General features: G+C 46.1%; 1 protein-coding gene across 1 annotated transcript in view; it reads right to left on the bottom strand.

The window, feature by feature from the left end:
- Positions 1–5,494: 5,494 nt before the first annotated feature.
- LOC120054025 (inactive serine protease PAMR1-like) overlaps positions 5,495–23,517 on the bottom strand; it is a 68,999-nt gene continuing 50,976 nt past the window's right edge. Inside the window, exons 5-14 of the mRNA XM_039001384.1 lie at positions 16,346–16,563; positions 15,577–15,684; positions 12,151–12,321; positions 11,194–11,385; positions 9,960–10,934; positions 9,595–9,771; positions 9,317–9,383; positions 8,398–8,630; positions 7,725–8,101; positions 5,495–6,894 (exon numbers count right to left, since the gene is read on the bottom strand). Coding sequence (XP_038857312.1) covers positions 6,325–6,894; positions 7,725–8,101; positions 8,398–8,630; positions 9,317–9,383; positions 9,595–9,771; positions 9,960–10,934; positions 11,194–11,385; positions 12,151–12,321; positions 15,577–15,684; positions 16,346–16,563 — 3,088 coding nt within the window. The 3' untranslated portion in view covers positions 5,495–6,324. The remainder of the gene's footprint in view (positions 6,895–7,724; positions 8,102–8,397; positions 8,631–9,316; positions 9,384–9,594; positions 9,772–9,959; positions 10,935–11,193; positions 11,386–12,150; positions 12,322–15,576; positions 15,685–16,345; positions 16,564–23,517) is intronic.

Below are 23,517 nucleotides of genomic sequence, written 5' to 3'. Positions count from 1 at the left end.
ACTCTGGTGGGTCAAATGGAGAACTTTCCTGCTTCCCTTGCTCACACCCATGTTCCTGCCATTCTGCTGTGGGGTAGCCAGTCTAAATCTCTCCGGGTCCTCATCGACTCTGGGGCCGATAAGAGTTTTTAGGACGCTACCCTGGCTCCTGAGCTGAACATCCCCACTCAGCCCCTCTCCACTCCCATGGAGGTTAGAGCGCTGGAAGGGTCCGCTATAGGCCGGGTCACTAATATTACCACTCCCATCAAGCTACGGGTGTCAGGGAATCACAGCGAGACTATTCAATTCATGCTCATCAAGTCTCCTCAGATTCCCGTGGTATTGGGATTATCCTGGCTCCAGCAACACAATCCCCTCTTTCACTGGTCTACTGGTGTCCTCGTGGGCTGGAGCCCATCCTGCCACACTCGTTGCCTGAAGCCAGGTCTGCCTGCTCCGGGACGTTTTCCGGGAGGCTTGGAAATTGCCCCGGACCTCTCCGCCAGCCCCGCAGAGTACCAGGACCTCAGGAAAAGGTTCAATAAGGCCCGGGCCACTACGTTTCCGCAGCACCGACCGGTGTCCAAGATGGTCAAGCCTGAGGCTCTGGCATGCCGCTATAGTGCCGTGGCTACACCCCCGGAAGCCGAGACCTTCCCCCCTCCGCCCCCCACTCCAAGATCATTAGCTCCTCGTTGGTTCGTCCTCTGTTGCCCCGTACCCTCCGTATTTTTCCTACCGTTTCTGTGTATAGAGTTAAAACCATGTCTGACTACACCCTGTCTCCTGTTTCCTGGGCCACCCCTCTCCCCCGTCTCTTCGACGGCCGACCGATGTACATGGTGAGATGTCTTCTGAGGGTTCGACCTCGGGGCAGGGGATTCCAGTACCTGGTTGACTGGGAGGGTTATGGCCTGGAGGAGAGGTGTTGGGTATCCACTAGGGACATCCTGGAACCAGGCCTCATCTCTGAGTTACAGCGCCGGCACCCCGCTCAACCAGGTATGTGCCCATGTAGGACACCAGGTGGCGTCCCAAGAGGGGGGGAGGTACTGTCATGCCCTGATCTGTTTCAGCCGTCCTTGTGTTTGTCTCCACCCCCCTGCAAGTGTCGCCCATCTTCACCATTATCCCTGTGTACTTAAATCTGTGTTTTCTGTTTGTCTGTTGCCAGTTAGTCTTGTTTGTCAAGCTAACCAGTGTTTGTCCTGTCTGCTCCTGTCTTTTCCCTGCCTCTCTTTTTCTCGTCCTCCTGCTTTTTGACCCTTGCCTGTCCTGACCTTGTACCCGCCCGCCTGACCACTCTGCATGTCCCTGAGCCTGCCTGCTGTCCTGTACCATTGTCCCACCTCTGGATTATTGACCTCTGCCTGACCCTGAGCCTGCCTGCCATCCGGTACCTTTGCTCCACCTCTGGATTATTGAACTCTGCCTCTCCCTGACCCTGAGCCTGCCTGCCTTGACCTGTCATTTGCCTGCCCCTGGTGTTACAATAAACAGTGTTACTTCACACAATCTGCACTTGGGTCTTACCTTGATTCCTGATAGTGACAGAGACATGCTTGTTGCATAAGTAGATTCATATTCAGTTCTGTGGCCTTCACCAAGTGAGATCCTAAGTGAATATATTTTAATTAAAATTGTATTATTTTAGACAATACATATTTCATGCAGCCTTTTTTGCAGGCCTAGTTTTACCCTAACACAGTGGCCTGAAACTAATGGTTTCCAGGCCATATCAGGCTTGCAATTCACATTATTGGAATTTGTCCTTTTGGAATCCAGACAGAGTGGGGATATCCAACTTTTGGAATTTTTATTCACCTGCAACTTGAATTCAGAAAGACTGCCAGGGTTGGGAAAACTAACAAATGAGACTACATTAAACATCTAAACGACCACCATTTCAGTAACGGTTGCAATAAGTCCAAGTAATAGATTGGAATAGTTTAGAAAATGTATGTTATTTATAATTGAATAGCATGAGATTAATTAAGCATTCAATGCAAAAACATACAGTTGAAGTCAGAAGTTTACATACACTTAGGTTAGAGTCATTGAAACTCGTTTTTCAGGCACTACTATAGTTTTGGCAAGTTGGTTAGGACCTACTTAGGATCTACTTTGTGCATAACACAAGTAATTTTTCCAACAATTGTTTACAGACATATTATTTCACTTATAATTCACTGTATCACAATTCCAGTGGGTCAGAAATGTACAGACACTAAGTTCACTGTGCCTTTAAACAGCTTGGAACATTCCAGAAAATGATGTCATGCTTTAGAAGCTTCTGATAGGCTAATTGACATCATTTGAATCAATTGGAGGTGTACCTGTGGATGTATTTCAAGACCTACCTTCAAACTCAGTGCCTCTTTGCTTGACATCATGGGAAAATGAAAAGAAATCCGCTAAGACCTCAGAAAAAAAATTGTAGACCTCCACAAGTCTGGTTAATCCTTGGGAGCAATTTCCAAACGCCTGAAGGTACCACGTTCATCTGTACAAACAATAGTGGGACCACGTACTTTGGTGCAAAAAGTTAAATCAATCCCAGAACAACAGCAAAGGACCTTGTGAAAATGCTGGAGGAAACAGGTACAAAGGTATCTATATCCACAGTAAAACGAGTCCTATATCGAATATAACCTGAAAGGCCGCTCAGCAAGGAAGAAGCCACTGCTCCAAAACCGCCATAGAAAAGCCAGACTATTGTTTGCAACTGCATATGGGGACAAAGATGTACATTTTGGAGAAATTTCCTCTGGTCTGATGAAACAAAAATAGTACTGTTTGGCCATAATGACCATCGTTATGTTTGGAGGAAAAACGGGGAGGCTTGCAAGCCGAAGAACACCATCCCAACCATGAAGCACGGGGGTGGCAGCATCATGTTGTGGGGGTGATTTGCTGTAGGAGGGACTGGTGCACCTTACAAAATAGATGGCATCATGAGGGTGGAAAATGAAGTGGATATATTGAAGCAACATCGCAAGACATCAGTCAGGAAGTTGAAGCTTGGTCGCAAATCGGTCTTCCAAATAGACAATGAACTCAAACATACTTCCAAAGTTGTGGCAAAATGGCTTAAGACCAACAAAGTCAAGGTATTGGAGTGGCCATCTCAAATCGCTGACCTCAATCCTATAGAACATTTTGGGGCATAAATGAAAAAGGTGTGTGAGCAAGGAAGCCTACAAACCTGACTCAGTTACACTAGTTCTGTCAGGAGGATTGGGCCCAAATTCACCCAACTTATTGTGGGAAGCTTGTGGAAGGCTTCCCGAAACGTTTTACCCAAGTTAAATAATTTAAAGGCAATGCTACCAAATACTTTTTGAGTGTATGTAAACTTCTGACCTGCTGGGAATGTGATGAAAGAAATAAAAGCTGAAATAAATCATTCTCTCTGCTATTATTCTGACAATTCACATTCTTAAAATGAAGTGGTGATCCTAACTGACCTAAAACAGGGAATTCTTACTAGGATTAAATGTCAGGAATTGTGAAAAACTGAGTTTGAATGTATTTGGCTATGGTGGTAAACTTCTGACTTCAACTGTAGATATTAAAAATGACAATTCTACCTGCAGCATGCTGGGAAATATGATAGTGATGGGCATGGTTTTGGTTCAACTCTGGTCATTAACGTCAACATTGGGGTTCTTTAACGCCACTGAGTATTAATTGTTAACTGAAAAATCAACAATTTGCTGTGTGTTCTGAAATGGACACATCTGCAGGAATCTTCCATACATTTAAAGAACCTTTAAGAATTTTGAAGAACCTTTTAAGAGCTGAGGAAGAACCATTTAAGAACCTTTTTTTTCAGTGTAGCATAGGAGGCTGGTGAGAGGAGCTACAGTATAAGAAGACAGGCTCATCGTAATGGCTGGTATGGAATCAATGGAATGGTACTAAACACATGAATACAATGTGTTTGACGCCGTTCCATTGATACCATTCCAGCCATTACGATGAGCCCATAGTCATATAGCTCACATCCTCTGCTGTGTAGAGCCATCAGCGCTGAGCTCTAAAGAACATGCAATGCTAGCGGGATCCATACTACAGCTGGGTTTGACTGGGAAAATGGACTGTGAACGGACATTTAGTGTATGTCAGGTGTCAAGCGCCTTGCCCCTCCGCCTCTTAAGTGCAAACACACTATCGAGCCTTCATTGCATCTCTTTTGTCAGCATTGTCAAGGGCTTTCCACTGGTCTCAGGGTCATTCTCTAGTTCCCAGCAGATGAGTCAGGTTATGGTGAAGTGTTGGCCCACTCTACTGATGATGGCCAGTGAGCTAACAGGGGCCTGAGAACGCGTCTGCTTCCAGCCTGGGTAGAATAGATCTCTCCTCAGGGGAATTTGAGGCCTAAATGAGGCCCTTGTCCATTTCCAGTAAACAGCCGGAGAAAAGAGACAAAAAAGCTTTCATAAATCTTGTTCCTGTGTACAAGAGAAAGTAAACTGTCTCTAGGTTGCCGTCCATCCAAAGGTTTTATTGAACTTCGATCTCCCTCCAAGTATTCTTTGTACAGGCTGTTCCTGCCAGGGCAGTGAGGGTCCAAGGGAAGGCTATGGCCAGAATGTCATTGTTGCCAACATTAGGTTTTCTACAATATGATGCAGAGGAGGCAGGTGGGAGGAGCTATAGGAGGACAGGGTCATTGTAATGGCTGGAATGGAATCAATGGAATGGAGTCAAACATGTGGTTTCCATATGTTTGATGTGTTTGAGAACTTTCCATTTATTCTATTCCAGCCATTACAATGGGCCCTTCCTCCTATAGCTCCTCCCATCAGCCTTCTCTGATGTGCCGTCTCTCAGCATGCATATGCAATATTGTAGGTGTTGTCGAAGCACCTCCAAAGAGCCTTCCTATCATATTCCTGTACATTTCCATTTCACATTGTCATGAGGACACAATTGTTTTTTAATCTCAAACAGTATACGCTACCGGTCAAAAGTTTTAGAACACCTACTCATTCAAGGGTTTTTCTTTATGTTTACTACTTTCTACATTGTAGAATAATAGTGAAGACATCAAAACTATGAAATAACATAAATGGAATCATTTAGTAACCAAATAAGTGTTAAACAAATCAAAATATATGTTATATTTGAGATTCTTGAAATAGCCACCCTTTGCCTTGACAACAGCTTTGCAAACTCTTGGCGTGTGTGTGTGTGTGTGTGTGTGTGTGTGTGTGTGTGTGTGTGTGTGTGTGTGTGTGTGTGTGTGTGTGTGTGTGTGTGTGTGTGTGTGTGTGTGTGTGTGTGTGTGTGTGTGTGTGTGTGTGTGTGTGTGTGTGAAGTGAGCATAACTTTGGTATGTGTGGATCCTCAGTCACTCTGGCCGTGGTTTTTGGCTGAGCCTGTCTCAGAGCATCCCTCCATAGAAATGGATGTTTTGATACATCCACCCTGTGGCTAAATGTTTCTCCGTCAGTTACTTCTCTCATTTTCTCTTTAGATACTAGCAGAGGGGTCAACACTTAAGTGATTAACTTCATTATACATACTTTATTAACTGGGTAGGCATGTAAGAGGGAGCTGTTCTAAAAAATATCAGGTTGATGTTGTTCGATTGAAGCCTTTCATTGTGTATATTTGACCTGGATTAATTCATAGGCTTTCGCTGGAGAATTGGCCCTGGCTGAACGGCTGGCTGATTTACATAGCAAGCGCCAGGTTCTCTCTTTCATCTCTATTTATTACAATCATATGGGTCTCCTTGAATTAATACTGGATTAAAGCTCACAGAACCACTCTCAGTGATCAACTCCAATCAGACCACTGTGTCTTCACACACACCCAAATATTGTTAATTAAAAACATGGCTTTGCTGTCCTTCTATACAATATGTACATCACTTGAGCCATGTGCAGAGCCATAATAATAATACATTACATTATATATATACATATCAAAGAATACAATGAAAAACAGGTTTTCCCAGAGGCCAGAGGGAACTGGTTTTCAAGTCGTTTTCAAGTCTGTAGCACCAGGTTGAAGGTAAAGCCTGAACACTGAAGTACTGTGCTGAGTGGAGGGTCTACCTGATCAGGAAGTGTTAGAGCACCTTAACATCAGTGCACCGCCCTGTGCAGTCCAGTGTTACTCTGCTCTTTATTGATCACACTCCCTGCCTGTGTATGACAAGAAGAGGGACGGTGGGAGAAGAAAGGAGGGAAAGGGAGAATGGAGAAGACATTGGCAAGTAAAAGGAACAGGGGAAATAATGATGAAGAGTGAGATTGGCAAAAAAAAAGCGGGTGTAGTTGGTTGGAGGGAGGAGAAGAGAGATACCGGGTGGGTCACATCCTGGTGATGTCACTTCATATGGCTCTCTATCCAGTCTTTGAAGTTAGCCACATGTGTGTACACAGTAAAGAGGTCTGGGTCACACTCTCCCTGGTCATACCCAAAACTCACCAACCCCAGCAGCCGCCACTCCCCTTTGGACATGTCCCGCCCCCCTGGAGAGGCAAGAGAGGGGTCCTGGGTGGAGCCTGTCTGAGCGGGAAGGATCAGGATACCCCCTGTGTCCGCAGGACAGATGTTAGATGGGCCATAGTCGGGTCGCTGGCGGCCGCAGAGCATGTTGTCTGTAACGCTCACAGGCACGCCATTACGGGCATACTGCTGCTCGCAGGGCACCACGTCGGCCAGGTGCTGCACACCCACCCTGGCCCTCTCCTCTTCCCCAATCCGGGGGTCCGGCAGGGGGGCCCAGCCCATCACTAGCCCCTCTCTGGAGGTCGCCCCTTCCCCCTGGGTGTCAGGCAGGCAGAGGGGCAGGACCTTCTCCCCGATACGAGCCTTGTCCAGCAGCTTGATCACAGCCAAGTCTGAGTCCAAGACCAGGGGGTCGTAGTTGTGGTGGACAGAGATGGAGGACACCTGGAGGAGAAGAGGCGGGATGGTTAGAGAGACATAAAAGAAATGATCACAAGGTAGACAGATAACATAAACTGGTCAGAGTAAGAAACAAGAAAGGAGGTATGATCAGTGAGACAAGGGATGTTCAGAATGAAGAGGGAATGATCAGAGAGAGAGGAGGGATGTTTTGAGAAAGAATAGAGAAAGAAAGGGGGTGTGACAAAAAGAAAAGCTGTAGAAAGAAGAGAGAGACTGTGCCAAACGTAACAGCAGGGCGACAGCTTGGCTCTCTGTGTGACGATGTTAGCTGTGCTTGTTACCTGGCAACTCACACTCCTCACTCATATGCGCATACATTAATTGACTGTCCTTTATAAAGTGCAGTATGTACCATAAATCGACTAGTCATGTAGCACAACCACATTGGTGTTTCCTTACAGTCAAAGTGGGACCTATTCAATAACTGAACATAAACAGACATGGGGCTGTATGGCTAGATGTGGTACACATGATGTCATGTTTGTAAAATGATGCATTATAATTGGACACAGGTTTAAAACCCCTGCCACCCAGCCATTGGTATTATATAGATCCCATAAGGCTGGTAAATGTACCTATATAGTGTAGAACCTCATGTGTGATGAACTGTACACCATAGTTGTATTTCAGTGTAATTAGTGCAGTGTGTGGCTAACTGAGTACAGGTGGTCTCCCTAGCCTATATAGTGTAAACCCCTTTCATTCCTTACTTGCCACCCCCACCCACCAACCCAGTTAGCCCTATCCAAACCCTATCTCACTCCCTACTCCCCACCCCCAACCGCCTCAACCCTATCCAACCCCTCTCTTACCCTAAGATGCTGCAGGCCCTTGGTCTCCCGGAGGTCACTGCGGTAGTGTTTTCCCATCACCACCTTGACCTTGGCTGCATCAAGAGGGTACATCTTCCCCAGCTCAGTCACACAGTGGGCTGCCACCACCACACTCCGCTGGTTCACCAGGGCCCCGCTACACACCAGCTGCCAGCCTGAGGCCTTGTCCTGCCCCTGGGACCCAGCCCCTGCTCCTGGTCCAGCTCCAGGCCCCATATTTAGTGACTCGTCCAGGCTGGCCTTCTTGTCTAGCTTGGTCCCTGCTCTGTTGGTGGAAAGTCGGTAGATGGCGGCTAGCCAGGGCCAGTGGGACTCTGCTGGGCTCTGAGGGTCAAAGGTGGGGTGCTTCCCACATACTGGGAAAAGAGAAGGATGGGGAGACAAGGGTGGAGAAGAGGAAAGTGTGGCCAGGGAGGAGAAGAGAAAAGAAAGGGAAGGAACATCATACTTGCCAGAGTGATACAACAACACTTGATATTGTAATGTATGAAAAACTTATTCCATATCATACCCACCCTGGAATTTTACTTTTTCAGCCCAATTTCCTTGATTGTTTAGTGTCTGGGTGTGGTTTGAAAGTGACATTCTAGCATACATAAGTGGCAAGAAGAACCTTTCTTTATATCAAGTAATGTGGCTCTGCTGTCCTCACCTGGTGAGCAGGAGACATGACGCCCGCTCCACTTGCCAGTCTTGAGGCAGGTGCGGCGTGCACTGCCTGAGTGGTGATAGAAGGGAGAGGCACACTCGTACGCTACGTGAGTGTAGAGGTGGTGGAAGCCCTGGGGCAGCTGGGATAGCACTGGAGGACCTTTGGTGGGGCCGGCGGACTGGAAGAGCCTCCTGAACCCAGAGGAGGAGTAGAGTTTATGCACAGGGGTCTTCCTGAGAGGGAGAGAGGAGAGGGGTCAGTGGAGATGCCTTTACAGAAACAACTAGTGTATAATTAAGCAATAAGGCCCAAGGAGATGAAACACAGAGTGCCTGGATACAGCCCTTAGTCGTGGTATATTGGCCTAACTGGTTAAATAAAGGTTAAATAAAAAAATATATATATACCACAAACCCCTGAGGTGCCTTATTGCTAGTGCCTTAAACTAGTTACAAACGTAATTAGAACAGTACAAATAAATGTTTTGTCATACCCATGGTATGATATCCCACGGCCTTCAGCCTATCAGCATTCAGGGCTCGAACTACCCAGTTTACAATGCTCTTTAAGAGGCTAGCAGTGTGTATAAGTAGAGTCCTTTTAGGTTTTTAAATGGCAAACTTTGATGTGGACTTCACATGGTAAAGTGCCTCTGTCATTAAAAGATAGAGTCATGTCTTCTGCTATGCTGTGTACATTAATGAGGATCATACATAATATTCATGGTCTCTTGTGGTGTGTGTATGATGTTGATATATGATTATGCACGTCTGTGGTTTTTAGATATGATGATCGCTAAGGTAAAGCAGATATCTGTAGTGTTGGAGAATACTTTTGTCTGTCGTATTTATGTAGACTATATCATGTGCATATTTTTGTCTGCCTGCTATGTAACATATGTGAATGTAAATCGACATACCTGAATGGAGCCTGTGGAGGCAGAACTCTCTGTCTGACCAGCTCGGAGACCTTGGGCTCTCTGCAGGCTGCAGAAAAACACACACAGGGTTCCCATTAAAACCTACTGTCAGGCAGGGAGCTGCTCTCATTCTCAATGTTGGGTTGATTAGAGTAGCGCCTAACTACTAGCGCTAAAAGTAGCGCCTAACTTGCAGGTGCAACAGCGTATTCCTAGATGATAGTCACAAAGTAGAGGCACACGCAATCACACACAAACACACACATTCCAGAGCCTACCTCTCACACAAAGAGGTTGAGCGCCCCCCCAGGAGCTGCCAGGCTGGCAGGAGCGTCGGGCGTCACCACTCAGAGCGTACGAGTGGTTACAGAAGAACTCCACCGTCTCTGGCACCATCCCTGGCACCACCTGCTGGTACCCATGGTAGAGCTGCGGGAGAGGAGGACAGCTCTTCTCTGGAAGGAAGGAGTAAGGGAAGATAGAGGGGAACGAGGGCAGGTGGTGAGAGCAGAAGGTGGAAAGGAGTGAGAAAGATGGAAAGGGAGTGTGAGAGTGTCAAATAAAACCTAAGATGCTGAGAGTCATTATAATATCTGTTGTAATGGTGCAGTGTATTTTACAACATGCACTTCAGATGTCTTACCATTGATGATTTGGTTCTCTCTCTTCTCATCCTCAGACTCTTTATTTGGCTTTTCTGAATCTTTTCCTGCATTTTCCTCTTCAGGTTTGCTTGTACTTGCCGCTGTGTCTTTGGCTCTTCTTGAATCTTTAGTCGATCCTATGTCTTCGCGTGGTTTTCCCACAGGCATTTTGGTCTCCTGACCTCCTGATGAATATGGGGTGAACTGTGTGTTGTTGCTTCTAGTTGGAATAATACTCTTCACAATGTCTTTAGACACTGTTGTATTCATTCCCTGCTCTATGTCATTGGTGCCAAACACATCCGTAACAGTGTAATCTATGGCAAATGTGTCTCCCCGTGGTTTTATCTCAGTGTAATCTATGGCAAATGTGTCTCCCCTAGGTTTTAAGTCGTTAGGATCAACTATGTTTGGATCACTGCTTGTATCTACCGGTTGTTCTTTCTTCTCCTCTTTCTCCTGTCCTTTATCTTCCACCACCACCACTATCTCAGGAATCTCTGTTGTCTTGCCTATCTCCTGTAGCACGTCTGTGTCTCCCCCCGTATCTGGACTGCCATCTGTGTCCTCTGTGGTTTTCCCCAAGTCATTTTCTCTGCCTCCCTCAACTGTGTTTAACATGTCATCCGTTTCTTTACTGTCCACTTTATCCTTGCTACCTCCAGTAGGTTTCTCTAGCCCCGTTTCTTTTTCTTTGTCACTCGTTTTATCCTTGCTTCCTTCTGGGATATTCACCAGAGTAATGTCTATGTTTGTATCTTTACCATCTCTAATGTCCACTGTCGTGTTCCTCAGGCCTGTGTCTGGATCTTTACCAGCCACGTCCTCCTTGATACTTGTAGTATTGTCTATCTCTTTGTCTTTGGGGTTTTCAATGTCTTTATGTGTGGCTGTGTCAGTGTCTTTGTCTTTTTCTGCACCCTTTTCTTTGTTCTTTTCTGTATCTTTGCCTGATTCAGCAAGTGTGTTATTCACTGTAAGAACAAGAATAGAAAAAAAAGTGAATTACTGGATTTAAATTGTTGTAAATAAGTGTTGTTATACAGTTGACTGACGATTATGAATGGTTGTACACATTTTACTAGTGAAATATTATCAATTTCACGCAGGCTTGGTCACCTAGTAAATAGTCATTAATTTACAATAATAATAGGTCAACTGTTGATGTCTGTCAAAACCTGTTCCCACTGTCTCCAAACTCTGAATCCTGCCATGCCATGCTCTGACCCTAACCTTTGCCACAGGTGGGAGGTGTTCCGCTCCAGGTGTTGTTGGGAAGACAGGTTCTCTGGTGCGTTCCGCTCAGCTTGTAGGGCTGGTAGCACAGATACTGCAGGGCAAGGATGACGTCATTGGGACCGTACACCTTGAAGTGGTCTCCATGGATGGGCTTGGCTGGGATGGCACAGAACTTCACCATGGGCACTGCAGAGGAACAGAGAGGTCATGTAGGCTCAGTGAGATGGGATTGAGGTGGTCAGACACTATTGCTGTTGTGTTAATATGTCTCAAATGTTATTGTATAAAACAAACCTACAGCGTTAATGTCACTAAGGTCAATCAGGTTTCATTTTTCACAAAGCACCCAAATATACACTGAGTGTACCAAACATTAGGAACACTTTCCTATATTGAGTTGGACCCCTTCTTCCCTCAGAACAGCCTCAGATCGGCGGGTCATCGACTCTACAAGGTATCAAAAGTGTTCCACAGGGATTCTGGCTCATGTTGACTCCAATTCTTCCCATAGTTGTGTCAAGTTAGCTGGATGTTCTTTGGGTGGTGGACCATTCTTGATACACACGGGAAACTGTTGAGTGTGAAAAACCCAGCAGCATTGCAATTTCTTGACACACTCAATTCGTTGCGCCTGGCACCTACTACCATACACCATTCAAAGGCACTTAAATATTTTACCTAGCCCATTCACACTCTGAATGGCACACATACACAATACAAGTCTCAATTGTCTCAATGCTTAAAAATCCTTCTTTAACCTGTCTCCTCCTCTTCATCTACACTGATTGAAATGGATTTAACAAGTGACATCAATAAGAGATCATAGCTTTCATCTGGATTCACCTGCTCAGTGTCATGGAAAGAGCAGGTGTTCCTAATGTTTTTTACACTCAGTATACATTGTGCTTTGCCTCACTCTCTCTGTGCCCCTCTCTCTCACTGGCCTCTTACCACACTGGGGGGCAGGGGCGCTCCAGGTGCCATCCCGGAGGCATACGGCTGTGCGGATCCCCCTCAGCTCGAACCCAGGACCACAGCTGAATATGACTTGTGCCCCTGAGTGATAGAATAACCCCTCTGTGGTGCCATGGACAGGTACCGGGGGCCTCCGACAACGTACAACTAGAGGGATACACACAAACCCATACACACACATACACAATTACACACAACCCTTCTCATGCTTTCTGAGCACATTGTGTTTTGTCTTCTGTTCACTATAATGTTACCAATCTTCTGCCAGCTATAAACACCACTTCAGTGTGTTCACTGCTGTGTGATACAGTATTAGCATTGTGTTGTCTGGTATAACCACAACTCTTTCTGAATAGCCACCTACAGCCTGAGGGCTCTCAGAACCCAGTTCATTATTTACAAACCATTTCTTCCTCCTCAGAATTGCGTCTTTGACTAGCTAGAAGTTTATAAATGTAGCCTCCACATCGTACTGCCTTATTAATAGGTCATTTCAGCAGGCCTGGAAAAAGTCTGAACAGCTCACAAGGCGACGTACAGAGGAATAAATAGAACAGTCCTAGTAAAAATAAGCTTTAGTTTCCACAGCAGTAAAGTGTTTTTATGATGTGGGTTGGTAGAGTAGGGCTTGGGTTGGTAGAGTAAGGCGTGGGTTGGTAGAGTATGGCGTGGGTTGGTAGAATAGGGCTTGGGTTGGTAGAGTAGGGCGTGGGTTGGTAGAGTAGGGCGTGGGTTGGTAGAGTAGGGCGTGGGTTGGTAGAGTAGGGCGTGGGTTGGTAGAGTAGGGCTTGGGTTGGTAGAGTAGGGCGTGGGTTGGTAGAGTAGGGCGTGGGTTGGTAGAGTAGGGCGTGGGTTGGTAGAGTAGGGCGTGGGTTGGTAGAGGAGGGCGTGGGTTGGTAGAGTAGGGCGTGGGTTGGTAGAGTAGGGCGTGGGTTGGTAGAGTAGGGCGTGGGTTGGTAGAGTGGAATGGAATAGTGGGTGTAATTGTTCAGACAGTTGTGGCTCCTTTGCGTTATTATTGCTGTCTCTACCTTCTTGCCCTTTGTGCTGTTGTCTGCGCCCAATAATGTCTGTACCCTGTTTTGTGCTGCTGCCATGTTGTGTTGCTACCATGTTGTTGTCATGTTGTGTTGCTGACATGCTATGTTGTTGTCTTAGGTCTCTCTTTATGTAGTGTTGTGTTGTCTCTCTCTTGTCGTGATGTGTGTTTTGTCTTATATTTTTTTAATTTGTATTTTTAATCCCAGCTCCCGTCCCAGCAGGAGCCCTTTTGCCTTTTTAATAGGCTGTCATTGTAAACAGGAATTTGCTCTGAACTGACTTGCCTAAAGGTAAAAAAAATGTTTTAAATAAAGACAATGCCTGACTTTGAAACAGAGAACTTGATTGACACAAATAGAACACGTCAATTTGTAATTCACTATCGGTTCCCCTCTCTCTGGCCCGGAACAAAGCAAAATACCAAGCACAAACACATGTACACACCTACAACCCCCCCCCCCCCCCATACACACACATGAACAAGGGGTGTGTATATGTAGGGCTGTTATTATGTGCATCATATCACTTTGTAACAGGGGATACACAAGCATTTCGCTACACCCGCAATAACATCTACTAAATATGTGCATGAGACCAATAAAATGTGATTTGTTTGATTTTGATTTGATATCCCCTTTTGGGACCATACTGTATCATAGGACCAGCCCCATGCCTCTCTCCCCCTCTCTGGCCGTGGTCTGACAGCGGTGTGACCCAAAACCATCAGAGGAACCCTCCCTATTATCACTATCTCCCTGCCTACCAACATTTCCACCCTCTAGTGGAGCTGCACGTGGGACGGGACAGGGAGCTTTCACTTGGCTTTCCGCATGTGGAAAAGGAAAAGGTGCACCACCCTGTTAAGTCATTTTCTTTTTTAGAAAAACAGATAAAAGGTGTGGGGGTGTTAAAATGAGAGTCTATCATATCCTCTGTGTTTGCCCACACCCCTGTCCTCCCATCACAGTGTCTGTCTGTCTACCCCAGTATAGTCAATCTTCTACTGGGTTGTCTCTACTGGGATGAGTCATAGCCATTATTAAGGAATGCTAACAGAGGATGTTACGATTAATGAAGCCTCATTAATCCACCACTAACTCCTGTAAACGCCTCAGAAACTATGTTTCAATAATCATCTAAAATATAGACTGTTGCCTCATCGGAAATATACAGAGTCAAGAAATAATCGTGTCTTCAAAGCATGTTATCCTGAAGAAGATTGGTTGGAATATTGTTTAATGATAGGTAAATTATTGCAGACCCGAAGTGCAGCTGCTGCCAAATCCACCATTTCAGTTCTTTTGTCGAACTGACTGCCTCTGGGATAAACTGGGAGTAATGTACACGTGTTTCCACAACACACACCACATTAGTGTTATCCTAAATCTACCTCACAAACGAGCAGGCCAACTCTCCTCATGGGAATACCAGCTGAACGAACAACGTGTACGGAATTCCATCCCTCCAATTCTCCCGTGCGTTTTATGAGCGCCTCTCATCCAACGGAAAAGCTGGCTTAGATTATAGAGGCAGGTTTGTTTCACCATTAGTTTTATAGACTCAACTGTAGCCCTGAAAATAAAACCACCTGAAAAAATGGATAGGGTTCTTGGCCAACCTGTTTTCTCTGGGTCCGGGAGGAGGAAAGGGGAGTGGTGTGGTGGTGGGTATGGAAACCCAGGCCTGCGTCCAGACACCCATAAAGAAGCAGGGTTGTGGTGGAGATGTGGACAGAAGGAGCTCCAGAAATATAGGGCCCTGTTGGACCTCTATTAGGATGAGGTAGGGGGCTGTCTGGCATTGTGTGGGTGGCAGCCAGATGACTGCCGCAGATACAGATGGCCATAGGGATGCCTAGCTTAGTTTAGCCTTGCTTACTCATTCTCTGTCTGCCAATATCTATCATTATCTGTCTCTCTTCCTCACTGTCTCTCCCTCTCTCTCGTCATTCTCTCTGTCAGTCTTTCTCTCCAAGACATTTATTATCCATATATAAACTCAGATGGTGAGCTGTAGTTTCATGAAGTTCTAATTCCGTCAAGTGGTTATAGCGGTTTATGGTCCATCTGTCGACACGTGACAGTTTTTACAAGCAGCTGATTGGCCTGGGCCAGAGAGCGAGATGACCAGTAGGGAAGGCAGCTGGTCTGGAAGCTCTCCACACCACAGAGCCCTTGTGCTGGTGACTCACTCGCTGTTGTTAGCACTTATGGGACTCTGAGGATATGGTCAGGGGAGAAGTCCAACATAGATACTCTGCATGCTTGTTGTCTGTGGTCTTTGTTTTAACTGTACTTCATCTGACGTACACATGTCACATCACCTTTGTGAATAGGCTAACCCAAAGTTTAGTGTACTCACCATTCTCACACCTCTGTCCAGTGTAGCCAGCCAGACAGCCACAGTGGTAGGAGTAGGACGTGTCCAGGATACAGGTTCCATCATGGAGACAGGGGGACGAGCTGCATGCTGAAAACACACAGAGCAGGAAGGATGCTTAGACACATAAAATGGACTACATAACAGCAGTAAATAAATATATATATATAAATAATTGCAGGCTTTCCTTGCTCCCTCCCTTCATCTGCAATATTAAGGAGACTAGGAGAGGAACCATTGCTGTGTCCTTAGTATTGCTTTGAACTGGCGCGGAAATTTGTAGTGGATAGCTTATGTTGGGGATATGGCAAAACATTTAAAGATGGTATAAAAGTGTGAAAATTCATGCCTACTCTCCAACACCCTTCCCTAAAGATGTACAGTAGCCTACTACAATATGTATTTTTGGCATGAGTACAGCTGGCTTGCAGTACTGTGTTACAGTGTGTGTTCATAGTGATTGGGTTTGAATGAGTAACTGAGTGACAGGTTAAGTTGGTAATTAATAAGGGGTTTCTCTGTTAGGCTGCCAAGCAGGGATCCCCAGGCAGGAGTTTGATAAGGGTGTGCCCTGCTTAGTTATCATAACAGTTAACATTCAGGTAGCTTTTTTCAACTTTCTAAACTCATTTCCATCCAAACCACAATTATAATAATATTGAATGAGCATACTTTTGCTACAAAATCCACAGTGATCTACTTAGTCACCATGAGAGTCATAAGTTTCCTCTCAGACATGTACTGTTCCTACCTGAGCTCTCCTGGAAGGTGGCAAAGAAGCCGTCAAAGTTCTTATAGCCATCGGACACAAACAGGACATGTAGGGAGTTGCCGGAGCTCTGGATTGGAGCAGGCCTGTCGTTCCCACAGAACCGACCAATCACACGAGAGTTGATGCTGTCGCCATCACGCACCTCTACATAGTCGTAGCGACAGGAGTGGTCGAACTCAAGGCTCAGCATCATAAACCTGTGGGTGGAGATGGAGGGAGGTGGTTAGAAGTGTCTAGGGAGACTGCTCTAAATGATTGTACTGCACATGTAGCAGAGGTCAGCTGAGTTTATTTAGTGGTATTGACAGTTTACCTCAATGTGAAGTACTAATGAGAGTATGGGGTTTGGGAGCTTGGTTTGCTACACAAATACACATCAAATCAACATTTTATTGGTCACATACAAGTGATTAGCGAAATGCTTCTACTTCTAGCTCCGACAGTGCAGTAATATCTAACAAGTAATATCAAACAAATTATTCAACATATACCCAATACACACAAATCTAAGTAGGAATGAATTAAGACTATATACATATGGGCGAGCAATGTCAGAGCGGAACGACTAAGATACAGTAGAATAGTATAGAATACAGTATATACATATGAGATGAGTAATGCAAGATATGTAAACATTATTAAGTGAATGAGATACCGTAGAATAGTATAGAATACAGAATATAAATATGAGGTGAGTAATGCCAAATATGTAAACATTAAAGTGACTAGTGCTCCATTGCTTAAAGTGGCCAGTGATTTCTAGTCTATGCCTATAGGCAGCAGCCTCTAATGTGCTAGTGATGGCTGTTTAACAGTCTGATGGCCTTGAGATAGAAGCTGTTTTTCAGTCTCTCGGTCCCAGCTTTGATGCACCTGTACTGACCTCGCCTTCTGGATGATAACAGGCTGAATAGGCAGTGGCTCGGGTGTGTCACGGCTGTTGAAGGATGAGGACCGAGGTGCAGCGTGGTGAGCGTACATTTTACTTTATTTAAGAATGACGCCGACAAAAAACAATTAACCATACAAAACAAACCGTGAAGCTAAAGGCAATAGTGCCAACAAACAAAGACAACTTCCCACAAAGAACGGTGGGAAAAAAAGCTACCTAAGTATGGTTCCCAATCAGAGACAACGATAGACAGCTGTCCCTGATTGAGAACCATACCCGGCCAAAACATAGAAATAGAAAATCATAGAAACACAAAACATAGAATTCCCACCCCAACTCACGCCCTGACCAAACCAAAATAGAGACATAAAAAGGATCTCTAAGGTCAGGGCGTGACAGAGTGGTTGATGTCCTGATTATCTTTATGGCCTTCCTGTGACATTGGGTGCTGTAGGTGTCCTGTTGGGAGGGTAGTTTGCCACCGGTAATGCGTTGGGCAGACCGCACCACCATCTGGAGAGCCTTGCAGTTGCCGAACCAGGCGGTGATACAGCCCGACAGGATGCTTTCAATTGTGCATCTGTAAAGGTTTGTGAGGGTTTTAGGTGACAAGCCAAATTTCTTTAGCCACCTGAGGTTGAAGAGGCTCTGTTGCACCTTCTTCGCCACACTGTCTGTGTATGTGGTCCATTTCAGTTTGACAGTGATGTGTATGCCAAGGAACTTGAAGCTTTCCACCTTCTCCACTGTGGTTGCGTCGATGTAGATAGGGGGTGCACCCTCTGCTGTTTCCTGAAGTCCACGATTATCATCTTTGTTTTATTAACTGAGAGGTTTTTCTCCAGGCACCACACTCCCAAGCCCTCACCTCCTCCGTGTAGGCTGTCTCGTCATCGTTGGTAATCAAGTCTAGTACTGTTGTGTCGTTTGCAAACTTGATGATTGAGTTGGAGGAGTGATTAAAATCAAACCAAATCAAATTTTATTTGTCACATACACATGGTTAGCAGATGTTAATGCGAGTGTAGCGAAATGCTTGTGCTTCTAGTTCCGACAATGCAGTAATAACCAACAAGTAATCTAACCTAACAATTCCACAACTACTACCTTATACACACAAGTGTAAAGGGATAAAGAATATGTACATAAAGATATATGAATGAGTGATGGTACAGAACGGCATAGGCAAGATGCAGTAGATGGTATAGAGTACAGTATATACATATGAGATGAGTAATGTAGGGTATGTAAACATAAAGTGGCATAGTTTAAAGTGGCTAGTGATACATGTATTACATAAAGATGGCAAGATGCAGTAGATGATATAGAGTACAGTATATACATATACATATGAGATGAGTAATGTAGGGTATGTAAACATTATATTAAGTGGCATTGTTTAAAGTGGCTAGTGGTACATTTTTACATAATTTCCATCAATTCCCATTATTAAAGTGGCTGGAGTTGAGTCAGTATGTTGGCAGCGGCCACTAAATGTTAGTGGTGGCTGTTTAACAGTCTGATGGCCTTGAGATAGAAGCTGTTTTTCAGTCTCTCGGTCCCTGCTTTGATGCACCTGTACTGACCTCGCCTTCTGGATGATAGCGGGGTGAACAGGCAGTGGCTTGGGTGGTTGTTGTCCTTGATGATCTTTATGGCCTTCCTGTGACATCGGGTGGTGTAGGTGTCCTGGAGGGCAGGTAGTTTGCCCCCGGTGATGCGTTGTGCAGACCTCACTACCCTCTGGAGAGCCTTACGGTTGTGGGCGGAGCAGTTGCCGTACCAGGCGGTGATACAGCCCGACAGGATGATCTCGATTGTGCATCTGTAGAAGTTTGTGAGTGCTTTTGGTGACAAGCCGAATTTCTTCAGCCTCCTGAGGTTGAAGAGGCACTGCTGCGCATTCTTCACAACGCTGTCTGTGTGGGTGGACCAATTCAGTTTGTCCGTGATGTGTACACCGAGGAACTTAAAACTTTCCACCTTCTCCACTACTGTCCCGTCGATGTGGATAGGGGGGTGCTCCCTCTGCTGTTTCCTGAAGTCCACAATCATCTCCTTTGTTTTGTTGACGTTGAGTGTGAGGTTATTTTCCTGACACCACACTCCGAGGGCCCTCACCTCCTCCCTGTAGGCCGTCTCGTCGTTGTTGGTAATCAAGCCTACCACTGTAGTGTCGTCCGCAAACTTGATGATTGAGTTGGAGGCGTGCATGGCCACGCAGTCGTGGGTGAACAGGGAGTACAGGAGAGGGCTCAGAACGCACCCTTGTGGGTTCCCGGTGTTGAGGATCAGCGGGGTGGAGGTGTTGTTACCTACCCTCACCACCTGGGGGCGGCCCGTCAGGAAGTCCAGGACCCAGTTGCACAGGGCGGGGTCGAGACCCAGGGTCTCGAGCTTGATGACGAGTTTGGAGGGTACTATGGTGTTAAATGCTGAGCTGTAGTCGATGAACAGCATTCTCACATAGGTATTCCTCTTGTCCAGATGGGTTAGGGCAGTGTGCAGTGTGGTTGCGATTGCGTCGTCTGTGGACCTATTGGGTCGGTAAGCAAATTGGAGTGGGTCTAGGGTGTCAGGTAGGGTGGAGGTGATATGGTCCTTGACTAGTCTCTCAAAGCACTTCATGATGACGGAAGTGAGTGCTACGGGGCGGTAGTCGTTTAGCTCAGTTACCTTAGCTTTCTTGGGAACAGGAACAATGGTGGCCCTCTTGAAGCATGTGGGAACAGCAGACTGGGATAAGGATTGATTGAATATGTCCTTAAACACACCAGCCAGCTGGTCTGCGCATGCTCTGAGGACGCGGCTGGGAATGCCGTCTGGGCCTGCAGCCTTGCGAGGGTTAACACGTTTAAATGTTTTACTCACCTCGGCTGCAGTGAAGGAGAGCCCGCAGGTTTTGGTAGCTAGCCGTGTCAGTGGCACTGTATTGTCCTCAAAGCGAGCAAAAAAGTTATTTAGCCTGTCTGGGAGCAAGACATCCTGGGCCGCGACGGGGCTGGTTTTCTTTTTGTAATCCGTGATTGACTGTAGACCCTGCCACATACCTCTTGTGTCTGAGCTGTTGAATTGCGACTCTACTTTGTCTCTATACTGGGACTTAGCTTGTTTGATTGCCTTGCGGAGAGAATAGCTACACTGTTTGTATTCGGTCATGTTTCCGGTCACCTTGCCCTGGTTAAAAGCAGTGGTTCGTGCTTTCAGTTTCACGCGAATGCTGCCATCAATCCACGGTTTCTGGTTTGGGAATGTTTTAATCGTTGCTGTGGGTACGACATCGTCAATGCACTTTCTAATGAACTCGCTCACCGAATCAGCGTATTCGTCAATATTGTTGTTGGATGCAATGCGGAACATATCCCAATCCACGTGATCGAAGCAGTCTTGAAGCGTGGAATCAGATTGGTCGGACCAGCGTTGAACAGACCTGAGCGAGGGAGCTTGTTGTTTTAGTTTCTGTTTGTAGGCTGGAAGCAACAAAATGGAGTCGTGGTCAGCTTTTCCGAAAGGAGGGCGGGGGAGGGCCTTATATGCGTCGCGGAAGTTAGTATAACAATGATCCAAGGTTTTACCAGCCCTGGTAGCACAATCGATATGCTGATAGAATTTAGGGAGTTTTGTTTTCAGATTAGCCTTGTTAAAATCCCCAGCTACGATGAATGCAGCCTCAGGGTGTGTGGTTTCCAGTTTACAAAGAGTCAGATAAAGTTCGTTCAGGGCCATCGATGTGTCTGCTTGGGGGGGAATATATACGGCTGTGATTATAATCGAAGAGAATTCCCTTGGTAGATAATGCGGTCGACATTTGATTGTGAGGAATTCTAGATCAGGTGAACAGAATGACTTGAGTCCCTGTATGTTGTTATGATCACACCACGTCTCGTTAATCATAAGGCATACACCCCGCCCCTCTTCTTACCAGAAAGATGTTTGTTTCTGTCGGCGCGATGCGTGAAGAAACCAGCTGGCTGCACCGACTCCGTTAGCGTCTCTTGAGTGAGCCATGTTTCCGTGAAGCAGAGAACGTTACAATCTCTGATGTCTCTCTGAAATGTTACCCTTGCTCGGATTTCATCAACCTTATTGTCAAGAGACTGGACATTGGCGAGTAGTATGCTAGGGAGTGGAGCGCGATGTGCCCGTCTCCGAAGCCTGACCAGGAGACCGCCTCGTTTGCCCCTTTTTCGGCGTCGCTTAGGGTCGCCGGCTGGGATCAGATCCATTGTATTGGGTGGAAGGCAAAACACTGGATCCGCTTCGGGAAAGTCATATTCCTGGTTGTAACGATGGTGAGTTGACGTTGCTCTTATATTCAGTAGTTCCTCCCGACTGTATGTAATGAAACCTAAGATTACCTGGGGTACCAATGTAAGGAATAACACATAAAAAAACAAAATACTGCATATTTTCCTAGGAACGAGGCGGCCATCTCGGTCGGCGCCGGAAGATTGGCCATGCAGTCATGGGTGAACAGGGATTACAGGAGGGGGCTGAGTACACACTCTTGTGGGGCCCCAGTGTTGAGGAACAGCGGAGTGGAGGTGATGTTTCCTACCTTCACCACCTGGGGGCGGCCCATCAGGAAGTCCAGGACCCAGTTGCAGAGGGCGGGGTTCAGACCCAGGGCCTCAAGCTTAATGATGAGCTTGGAGGGTACCATGGTGTTGAATGCTGAGCTATAGTCAATAAACAGCATTCTTACATAGGCATTCCTCTTGTCCAGATGGGATAAGGCAGTGTGCAGAGTGATGGCGATTGCATCATCTGTGGCTCAATTGGGGCAGTAAGCAAATTGAATTGGGTCTAGGGTGTCAGGTAAGGCAGGGCCGGCAGCCTTGCAAAGCTTAACATGTTTAAATGTTTTACTCACGTCAGCCAAGGAGAAGGAGAGCCAACAGTCCATGGTAGCGGGCCATGTCGGTGGCTTTGTGTTATCCTCAAAGCGTGCAAAGAATGTGTTTAGCCTGTCCGGAAGCAAGACGTCGGTCTCGGCGAAGTGGCTGGTTTTCCTTTTGTAGTCCGTGATTGTCTGTAGTCCCTGCCACATACGTCTCGTGTCTGAGTCATTGAATTGCGACTCCCCTTTATCTCTATACTGACGTTTAGCTTGTTTGATTGCCTTGCGGGGTGAATAACTACACTTTTTATATTCTGCCATATTACCAGTGACCTTGCCATGGTTAAATGCAGTGGTTCGCGCTTTCAGTTTCACGCGAATGTTACCATCTATCCACAGTTTCTGGTTAGGGTAGGTTTAAATAGTCACAGTGGGTATTACATCTCCTATACACTTCCTTATAAACTCAGTCACCGTATCTGTGTATGTGTCTAGATTATTCTCGCAAGCTACCCGTAACATATCCCAGTTCACGATATCAAAACAATCCTGAAGCGTGGATTCCGATTGGTCAGACCAGCGTTGCCTAGTTCGAAGCACGGGTCCTTCCTGTTTTAGTTTCTGCCTATAGGACGGGAGGTGCAAGATGGAGTTGTGGTCAGATTTGCCGAAAGGGTGGGGGAGGGCCTGGTAAGCATTCAGGAAGATTGAATGGCAATGGTCGAGAGTCTTAGCAGCGCACGTAGTACAGTCGATATGTTGATAGGACCTCGGTAGCCTAGTCCTCAAATTTGCTTTGTTGAAATCCCCAGCTACAATAAATGCAGACTCAGGATTTGTGGTTTCCAGTTTGCATAAATTCCAGTGAAGGTCTTTGAGGGCCGTCGAGGTAACGGCTTGAGGTGGGATGTAAACGGCCGTGGCGATGCTGGAGGATAATTCTCTTGGGAGATAATATGGTTGGCATTTAATTATGAGGTATTCTAGGTCGGGTGAACAAATGGACTTGAGTTCCTGTAGGTTTCTAGAATTACACCATGAGTCGTTAATCATGAAACAAACCCCTTCGCCCTTCTGCTTCCCGGAGAGATATGTATTCCTGTCTGCGCGATGTACTGAGAATCCTGCTGGCTTTACCGACTCCGACAGAGTATTCAAAGAGAGCCATGTTTCCGTTAGGTAAAGTATGTTACAGGCCCCGATGTCTCTCTGGAAAGAAATCCTTGCTCTAAGCTCATCAACTTTGTTATCCAAAGCCTGAACATTAGCGAGTAATATACTCGGAAGCGAAGGGTGGCGTGCACGCCTCCTAAGTCGAACCAGCAGGTCGCCTTGAGTGCCTCTCCTCTGCCGGCAATGTTTTGGGTCAGTCTCTGGAATAAGTTAAATTGCTCTGGATAGGGGAAAAAAGGATCTGAT

The sequence above is a fragment of the Salvelinus namaycush genome, chromosome 9, assembly GCF_016432855.1.
Source record: "Salvelinus namaycush isolate Seneca chromosome 9, SaNama_1.0, whole genome shotgun sequence".
In the NCBI taxonomy this organism is placed as follows: Eukaryota; Metazoa; Chordata; class Actinopteri; order Salmoniformes; family Salmonidae; genus Salvelinus; species Salvelinus namaycush.
The sequence above is the reverse complement of the archived record's forward strand: the minus strand, read 5'-3'. Positions and strand labels throughout refer to the sequence as shown.